At 42.5% G+C, this 10,045-nt stretch overlaps 1 protein-coding gene across 2 annotated transcripts in view; it reads left to right on the top strand.

Annotated features, from left to right (window-relative positions):
- Positions 1-948: 948 nt before the first annotated feature.
- AGPAT5 (1-acylglycerol-3-phosphate O-acyltransferase 5) overlaps positions 949-10,045 on the top strand; it is a 58,441-nt gene continuing 49,344 nt past the window's right edge. Inside the window, exons 1-2 of one of the 2 annotated variants that reach the window (XM_071806999.1) lie at positions 949-1,430; positions 1,754-1,834. In XM_071806999.1, the coding sequence (XP_071663100.1) occupies positions 1,212-1,430; positions 1,754-1,834 (300 nt within the window). In that variant the 5' untranslated portion in view covers positions 949-1,211. The remainder of the gene's footprint in view (positions 1,431-1,753; positions 1,835-10,045) is intronic. The other variant, XM_065835362.2, reaches the window with a different exon arrangement.

Genomic DNA, 10,045 nt, shown 5'->3' with positions numbered 1-10,045 from the left:
AGAGAATCTGAAAGCAATCTTTATACATCAGTCCTGTGAGAATGAGCATAATGTCTCACATGAAATTTTGGGATGTTAGTTTTGGTAAAAGACGAATCACTTGCAAAGTGAAACTAAAAATTAGCAAATGCCATAGGTAATGCTGGCTGTGCTTACAGAACAGCTTTCCTAAAGGGCAAAACTGAGTAAAATTCAGTCTGGTAAACAGGAAACCTAGGGGGGATATTACAGAGATCTTTAAAAACCATGAGTGGCACAAATAAGAGAGTGGAAAGGTATTTTCTGTCTCTTTGAATACCAGCTCTAAGGTACATAAAATGAAACTACAATGAGACAGGTTCAGAACAAAAGGAGATTATTCTACTGCTTGCCAAAGGCCTTTTTCTTCAATAGCAGCTGGTGCATCTGGCTGTTGCTGTAACCAGGTTACTGGGAGTCAGAGCAGAATGGATGCTGTGGAGATAGCTGCCTGCTTTCCTGAGAACCTGGGAAGAGAAAATGCCAACACGTGAGCACGAAACGCATACTGACCATGGCTGTGGTTGTAGCTGGCAATAGTAACAAGCAAGAGTTTTCTCAGCGCTCCACTTCAGGCTCACACCAGAAGCGGGAGCAAAGGAAAAAAAAAAAAAAAAAAAAGACTTTTTTTTACTGCTAATCAATTGTAAGTGCAGGTGCCCAAATCCACATGGCGCCAAGCAGCTCTCCAGCACAGCATGGGGGAGCAGCCCGGCACCCCCGCCTCAGGGGTTTGCTGTAGCCGGCTACTGCGCGCTGGAGCCCAAGCGGGAGGAACAGGGCACAGGCCCGGGCCAGGGCCCGCTCCTGCGTTACCCCCACGGGCTGCCTGACCGGCCGAGGCAGACTCCGGGCCCCGCCCCCCAGGCCTGGCGAGGCGGAGCCACGGCGCCGCCCGCCCATCCCGGAAGTCGGCCCGCTGCCGCCGAGCGGACGCCTTCCTGCCGGCGCGGCTCCTCCTCCGGCCGGGCAATATGGTGGCGGAGGCGGCGCAGGGGCAGCCGTGAGCAGGCGCCGGTGTTCTCTCCCGCACCTCTCTCCCTGCCTAACGGCGGCCGCCGCCGCTGCTGCTTTCCCGCCCGCCTGGCGGGTGTGCCCAGCGCAGCGGGCGATGCGGTCGGCGGGGCCGCCGGGCTGTGTGTGAGCGCGCTGCCCATGTGGGTGTCCCGGTGAGGCCGGGGGGCAGCGGGAAGATGCTGCTGTCGCTGGTGCTGCACACGTACTCCATGCGCTACGTCCTGCCCGCCGCTGTCATGATGGGCACGGCGCCCACCTACGTGCTGGCCTGGGGCGCCTGGCGGCTGCTCTCCGCCGTGCTGCCCGCCCGCTTCTACCGCGAGGTGGATGACCGCCTCTACACCATCTACCAGAGCATGGTGCTCTTCTTCTTCGAGAACTACACGGGCGTGCAGGTGAGCTGGGCGGGGAAGGGCCCCCGGGGACCCGTTGTGGAGCCGCCGTCAGTGGTGTCGGCCCCGCGTCTCTTGGCTCCTGCCGGCCGGCGCCCACCTCCTGTGCCTCTTCTCAGGCCGTGGGGCAGGCGGGGGCGGTTCGGCTCGGAGGGCCCGCTCGCCGCCATGCAGGGTCGGCACGGAGGAGCAGGTGCGGGCTGTGGCCTTCCTAACCCCGGGCCGGCGGGGGCTGCGGGCTCGCTGGGGGCGGTCACGTTTCACAGCCGCTGTGGTTCCTCCGGTGATGCTTTTCATGGGGTGTCGGTGTTGTGTTCGTTTTGCAGGTTGGGAAGACGGAAGGGATTGCGACATCGGTCGTGCTCTGTCAGCACTCAATGGCAGCCTCCCTGGTACACCTGAACACGGTGGGCTGTGTTGCACATATGTAGTATTAAATTAGTAGCAGATAAGAAAATCAACTCTAATCATAGAATCATTTGTTTGGAAGAGACCCTCAGGATCACCATAACCGAACTCCAGCACTAAACCATGTCCATAAGAGTCTCATCTATACATCTTTTAAACGCCTCCAGGGATAGTGACTCTACCATTTCCCTGGGCAGCCTGTTCCAATGCTTCATAACTCTTTCCGTGAAGAAATGTTTCCTAATATCCAGTCTGAACGTTCCCTGGTGCAACTTGAGGCCATTTCTTCCCGTCCTGTCACTTGCTACTTGGACGAAGAGATCAACACCCTCCATACTACAGCCTCCTTTCAGGTAGTTGTAGACAGTCTCCCCTCAGCCTTCTTCTCTCCAGGCTAAACAGCGCCAGTTCCCTCACCCACTCCTCGTAAGACTTGTGCTCCAGGCCCTAGTAATTATACTTAATACACCTATGAGTTTTTAATAAATTACCCTACCTCTGAGTTATTGCAGCATCTCAGTTCTCATGCAGGCTGCCCACTGTCAGTCTTTTGCCGCTAAATTTTGGATCAGCCATGAATTGCGATTATTCAATACCTCAGAAACTGAAGTCCAAGGTTTCAGGTTAATAAGTTGAAATTGGAGGCCCCTCTTGTGTGACTTGAGGGGTATTTGCGTTCAAGTAATAACACTTTGGGAGATAAGTGAAGTATTAAGTGTTTGAGAGGTTATGTATTGGTCTGCAATTTTAGAAGTATATAAGGAGACTTAATTCTACTTTTAAAAAATAATTATGTAAATTTCAGGTGCTTGTTGCACTTAAACCTGACTTTCAAAACTGTCCGGGCGTACAGAAATGTATTTGAAGTTAGCGTCAGCTGTAGGTGCTTAAGAGTGAAGAACAAGTGCTGGCAGGTGACAGAGCTGGTACAAATAGGCCCGTTTTCATATTTACAGCTAAAGCATTAACCCGTTGTCTTAAAGCAGGGAGGGAACTGGGGCTGGATATTGGGAGACGTTTCTTTACGGAAAGGGTTGCGAAACATTGGAACAGGCTGCCCAGGGAAGGTGTGGAGTCACCATCCCTAGAGGTGTTTAAAAGATGTATAGATGAGGCTCTTAGGGACATGGTTCAGAGTCAGGTTGTGGTCAGACTCGATGATCTTAAAGCTGTCTTCTAACCAAAATGATTCTATGATCTTTCAAAATCAGGCCAGGTGCCCCCAAATTTCCACTCAAGCTGTGGGCCACAGCTCATTCCTGTTCTCTTGGAAAGCCCCAAAGTCAGCTAAAGATAGAAGAATTGCACAGTTTGAGGTCAAGGTGAATAGAATGGATACAAAATGGAAGTTAGATCTTCTTTTAGTGGTAATTAGTTTTTTATTTAGGTTGTAGCTCATGTAACTTCACCCTTGCATCTTGTCCAGATTTGTTAACTTGTGAACTGGTGATTTACACACCTGTTTGGGTGGTGGTGTGTTTTTTGTTTGATCATGTTTTTTTGTTTTGGTTTGGTTTTGGTTTGGGTTTTTTTTTTTGAAAGGGGGAGCAGTGAGTCACAGATTAAGTACTTACTTCTTTATCTGCCTTTTTATGTAGCATCTTTAACGCAGGTATCTTGATGTGTAGTAACACACTTTGGTCATTAGCTGCAGTAGCAGTATAGTAACCCGTTTAAAGAATGAGAGACAAAAATCAGGATATAAATTGTAACAAAAAAGTTACTCAAATTTCATACAAAGAGCGTGTGCAGGGTAGCAACCACTTTGAACTTTTGATAAGAACTTTTATCAAAAGTAATGCCTGATGTAAAGGTTCGAAAAGGAAGATGCTAACCAAAATAAAAAAAACCAAAAAGGCAGTCATAGTCTGTTGACCTCTGTTTTCTTTTGTTCCATTGATAGAACTTCATCCACACACAAAAAAATGGTGGAAAACAGTACAGGTGATCACTTATGGCAGTATTAAAAGAGATGCTTTGTCACAGTGAGCAACAGATATCATGAGAAGAGATGATATATGCAAAGCTGAAATAAAGGGCAATAGAAGCAAAGAAGAGAGCCCACAAAGCCAAAGTGGCATTTGTCATAGGATAAATAGTAACTGAGACTGAAAGGTAAATACAAACAGGGAAAATATGATGCATATGTGGAGAGGCAAGAGGCAGAATCCTTAAAATTCATGTATCGTTTAACTGGAAGATATTTCCACATTTGTTTAAGGAGAAACAAAGTGTCCTTTGGACCTAGACCTAGACCTACTCTAGACCTACAGTGACCACGTTTAACTTGAAACTCACAATGGAAAGTTAAGTATGTGCCTGAGTGTTTGAGGTTGGAGTGGTAACCTGAGAGCTACTGTGAACTGGCTGTTTTAAGCATGTAATTAGTTGCAGAAGTCATTAAACTTAATCCCCCAAAACAACGCTAGAATAGTAATTTGCGTGGGTTCATAAAGGCAGCTGTATGGCTTTACCAGCATTAAGGTGTTGTAATAGCCATGGGAGAGAGGAATTCGGCAACTCTTTCAGGTGTATTAATTTATTCAATTGATTGAAGCGTGCTGGGATTTTTTTTTTTTTTTTAACTGCATAAATGGGAGGCCAACAATGTCATCCATCAGAATACTGGGACTTGTTGCGGAGTCTCACTGAAGTCTTTAGGATTATACTGGTGCCTAAGTGACTTACTGAAGCACAGCCTTAAGTGACTTTTTCTTAGCACTGCCACTGTCTTGCCCTATAGAAGAAAATCTTTAATGTTACATACTGTTTAGCACATCCAAGCCAGTTGTGAATATTTGCGATGTCTGATGTTAAAATAATTTTGCTGAAATTCCAAGTACTGTAAGTGGAGCCTTAATAGAATGAAGTTGGTTTGGATCATGAACAGATTATTTTTTGACTGACTGAATGAAATACTAGTGTATCGTGATACTTATTTTTCTATTTATCTGTCAGGAAGTTATGTTTCTGTGTTTAATCTACTGTTAGTCCATCAAGTATCTGAATTGGTCACCCCTTCATGATGTATTAAGTCACCATCTCTGGAGGTATTTAAAAGACATGTAAATGAGGTTCTTAGGGGCATGGTGTAGAGGTGGACTTGGCAGTGTTAGGTCAACAGTTGGACTCACTGATCTTAAAGGTAATTTCCAACCAAAAGATTCTATGATTCCGTTTTTCTTTATTCTTCTTGACTTGGATGTCTTTAGCCAAGTTTATTAAACCAAAAACTTTAGTTCATGCTAGGAAGGCATTTTTATCTTTGTAGCAAATGCTTTTCAGTTGTTTAATGTAACTAAATAAGGTGATAGCCAGAACTACATGACAGAAAATTTTGAGATACTAATAATTCCTTTTCTCTCTTAAGTACTGGACTTGAGATCTAAAATAATTACAGAGCTATAATTGCTGTGAACCCTTAATGAGTGTTTATATTCTAGAGAGTGGCTCATGAAGTAGCTGTAACAGCTTATTACTTTCTCATACTGTAAATACTTTCCCTTTCTAAATTTTGGGTCAGACCTGTTTGGATTTTGTTTGGTTGGTTTATTTTTTTTTTCCACCAAAATGATTTGTTTTACAAAGCCTGAGAGAACTTGAACTAAGATGGAATCAGTTTAGGTTTTCCAATAACATTAGAATTCTGTTAATGGATTGCCAAAAATGGCCTTTTAGCTGACTATCCTGCAAGAGTTGGCTGCAGAAAATTGAATAGCCAGTATTCAGAGTACAAAAAGCAATCCAGAACATACCATTCCTGTAAATGAGGTAAACTGAACAAAACCAGTATGACTATAAAGTGAAATCCTATAATGCACTGACAAACACAGCAATTACAGTTTAGCAGATATCCATGAATTTTATTAGGGAGCCATAAATATGTAAAATTAATCTATATGTGGCATTAAGACAGTTCTGTTCAACAGTCTACAGGATTATAAACTTATAGCGATGAAAATCTGTAAATGTGGTCTATTGGAAATGACATAGAGAGAATGGCCCTGCTTTGGCCCTGTGCTGCTTTTTAATGCAAATGCGGTGGTGTTGCCTTGTGCTACAGTACTTGTGTGTAGAAAGAGTATATACGAGATGCTTGAACTCTGTGTAAAGCAAGGAGTAAGTCTTGGAGAGCAAAGGGTGTTAATTTTATCAGTGATGAGCTGAAGCAGTCACTGACACAAACAGGTGCAACTAAAGCACTTTGGAGACTTGCATTTGCTTGTGCTAATAGTAGATGTGGCTGCAAGTTTCTAAATTATCAAGTAGCCTGTGAACAGTGGTTGTGTTACTGCGCTTGTCTTTACTGTGTTAAGAAAGTCTGGTCTCTTATTTCATACAGACAATAAACAGTTGCATCTTGCCATAGAATGCTAAAACCCAAGTGACTGCAAATGTGCCTGTGATTAGGACGGTAGAAGGACTGAAAGGACTAGTAATTCAGTATGATGAATGCTGTCACCTCTCTGTGACCCTTAGCATCTTATCCCAGTATCTGTCAGGGTGATGAAATTAATGCCCATTGTGTTTGTGCACATGTTTTGGATCAGATGGGAACTAAATGTTCTTCAACTTCTTTTTGTTGTAATTGCGTTTGCTATTTTGTATTGAGTGGCGGTGAAGAAATAATAATGAAATCATCACTCGGACTGCTTCCTAAATGATCATTTTCCATCTGAAGGGTTTTAACAATTGAGTAAAATCCATGACTGAATTAATGTGCATGGATTTTGTTCAGTGCTTGTGTCAGCTCTTCCCTGCCCTTACTTCCTGCTGAATAGGAGTTTTTGGAGTTGGTGCTTTCATTAAAGGCAGTATGAAATTCTGGTTTTCATTGTCATTATGGGACTCTGGAAGGGCTGTGAGAATCAGATGCTACCTCAGTGCTGTTTAACAGACCTGTAGTATTTCTAATTATTTTAGAAAATAGTGTGATGTTGAACTCTTGACGATGTTTTCCAGCAGAGTAGAGCCCGAGCTGTGTTGGATGTCATGGCTTTTTAGGAAATCTGTGAGGAGAGCTTGGGATGGATGCTTAGTCTTTTAGCTATCGGCCTATTTGCACGGGAAGAGGGGGTTACAAGGTCTGTGCCCATCTCCATTCCCAGGATAGCAGCCTTGCCAGACAAGGTGACTTTTACTGTGAGTACTCCCTGCTTTCCCTTTTGAAGATGTTCAGCCATCCAACAGGTAATTTGAGAGGGCCTAAGGTGAAAGTGGGAAGCAGAGAAGGCATCACAGGTCTAATGGCCAAGTTGCAGCGTATTAATGTCAGAGAGGAACTTCTGGTCGCTGTTGGTGAGGTGAATCGTCATCTCTTAGGAGCCTGGTTCTTTCCAGAGTGGAGTGGCTTCAGAACCAGGTGTCCTCACGGCAGGGCGAACCAGGCTTTCCGGTTCATCCCGTGCAGGTTCCAGTAGCACCTCTGGCTACTGCTCGCTCATGGTGCTGCTTTGCAAAACTATGTTAGCTGTTGTGAGGCACGTTGAGATATTTGTAACTTGTCACATCTTTCCAGTGGTAGAAATAATGAAATAAAGATCTCGAAGTGATAGAAATTTTGGGTTCAATGCTGTGCAAAGATAGAAAAGGAAGTGTAGAACATCATGAAGTGAATCACTTCTGTGTAGTAAACTTTTGAAAGAGGCTTTTTATAATGAAATCTTTCTGCTGTGATATGAGCTCCAGGAGGATGGTTTACCTTGGCTCATCTTACTAAATATTTCAGGGCACTACTGTCTCCAGGCATATGTGTCTTTCCGAGTACCCAACAAAGTCCCGTGTGTTATAGTAGCAGAAATTAAGTGATACGTGCTAAGCCTCAGGGATGCAGCTTTCATATTCAGATGGATGTCTAATTTTAGACTCTTACGTTCCACTGTGGTGTGAGGCAGCAAAAATAGATACATATAGGTATGTAAGCTTTGTGCTTGGTCTCTTTTAGATATTGCAAAAGATATATTTGCATGTATCCTAATTCTTGTTCTGTCTGCCTTTAACTATCGTTCTGAAGGTAAAAATAAAGTCTTTCATGATTCCCATTTGTTGGGAAATCAGCATCAGTTCAGGTATGCTGCAGCTTCTGCCCTGAGGCAATCCGGATGTAATTTAGTATGGGGAGATTCCACATTCAGTGTTGGTCCTGATTGTCCCCCACGTCCTGCCTGATACATGAAAAATAAATATATAAAAACTGAGGTCTGTTAGAAATCAGATACCTGAACCAAAACTGCTGTTTGGGTTCATAAATTAGAAGCTTTGTGAAAATATATGCCTAGCATATATTTTCTAATTAGCAAGTCACAACTGAATCTGAATTTTATATCAGCTTTATCAAGTAGAGTCTGCAATTTAGAACTAATATTTATGTCTACATTTTAAAGTTAGCTACATATATTTATGAAAAAGCCAAGTATTTGTCAGTTAGAAAGAGCTAAGGAGTCAAAGAGCAGGTTTGAATGCACTTAGAAATTCTGATTCCAACTATTTGGCCAGTAAGTTTTATAATCTAATGGTTTGATTTTAAAATTTTCTATTTGAATATGTTTTAATTTGAATGTTATAAGATTAATAGTATATTCAGTTCTTAATATAAATTGTCCTGATTTTGCATAATTTGTTACATTTGAAAATACAAACAGTATTTATCACTTAAAAAAAAATAAACTTTAAAACAAACAAACAAAAAACCCCACAACAACCAAAAAAACCTGCATGGGTTTGATACACTTTCCTCTTTTTGCATTTGTCTGTATCTGGGTAGATATTGGGCCATGAAGTTTCACAGTGCTCTTCCATGCCCTTTTGTTTTGCTTACATAATACATCTAGATACTTTATGTAAGGATGATTGTTAATTGAGAAGTATTTTTTCTCCTGATACTCTACCATCGGACACTGTTCTTGCTAAGAGAATGTTCTATTAATAGTTCAGTATTTGACTCCAGTTCTTTCAAACTATTTACCTCAGGCTTACAGGGAATCTTCTTTTTCTCAGTTTTAGTTGTGTTAGATAAAGTGGGCTCAGATGTCAGGGATTTTGACATTACAATTATGAGGAAGCGCATCTTCTCAGGGAAAAATGACTCTTTAATCTTTGTTCTGTCAATTTGAATTTATACTATGAAGAGATTTGGGATAAAAAAGCAGGGAAATTATTTTCTTTTGTTCATTTCATTGCTGTCACATATTATTACTTATCTTCCCTATTACGACTAGCTCCTCAGTGTGGGACTAAGAAATCGTATCATTTATGCTAGTTTGATTATTTTTCGTTGTTGTTGTTGTTTGGTTTTTTTTTATAATGTAAAATCAGCCACCCATGATCTGATCGAATCTGTACTTGAGTGCATATCTAGAGGCATAGAAAAATAATTATTTTGGATGACTTTGAACTGTATTGTGGTACTTGCAGTAGTTTTTCCTTTGACACTTACAGATTGACTTGAAGACTTTATCCCATCCCATTTTCTAATGCTCCTTGGGATTGTGAGGGCACGCATGGGCACACATTTCTTTTGGCACAAGCAAACATGGTGCACAGTCCCAAGCAGCTGCAGGTGAACTGGCTTGTTCACACACTGCGGTGGTGTGCAGATATTGGAGTGATTTTAACAGTGGCTGTTTTTTGGGGCTGATTCAAGTTTACTACGTTCAGGTCCGGAGGCTGATACATTGCAGCTCCCTCAGATACCTGCCTGTGTGTTCTCTTCTGCTATGTAGTGATTCTTTTGCCTCACCTTGAAAGTCCATAGTGCTTAAATTCTAAATACTTACTGTAAATAACGTGTGAAGGAGCTTCCGAAAATCTTATTGTGCAATCACAAGCAGAGGACACAAAGGTTTCTTAATCTTCCCCTTTCCAATGCATGTCGGCTCATTGATAACTTTGCATCAGTACTGTCTGTACTTCATACAAATGCTTGTATGAGTATTACAAGTAAAGATAGGTTTGACTCCTGCTTGGAGTCCTTGATGTTTTGAAGCAAAGTTCCTATTAGAAAGAGCTCTAGCTAGGGGACACTGCAAACTACCACAAGAATTCCTGCTTCTGGCTGGTGTGAGGTGCACAAAGGATGATATTTCCATAATGTGCCAAGGCAACGCAGTTGTTATTTTGAGGGGGATCGAGGGGGTAGGACATGGACACTATGTATTTTCCACTACAAAAAAAGCAATGAACAGTAGTTACATTAAATGTGGGTCACTCTT

This window comes from Patagioenas fasciata, chromosome 3 (genome assembly GCF_037038585.1).
Source record: "Patagioenas fasciata isolate bPatFas1 chromosome 3, bPatFas1.hap1, whole genome shotgun sequence".
NCBI lineage: Eukaryota > Metazoa > Chordata > Aves > Columbiformes > Columbidae > Patagioenas > Patagioenas fasciata.
The sequence above is the reverse complement of the archived record's forward strand: the minus strand, read 5'-3'. Positions and strand labels throughout refer to the sequence as shown.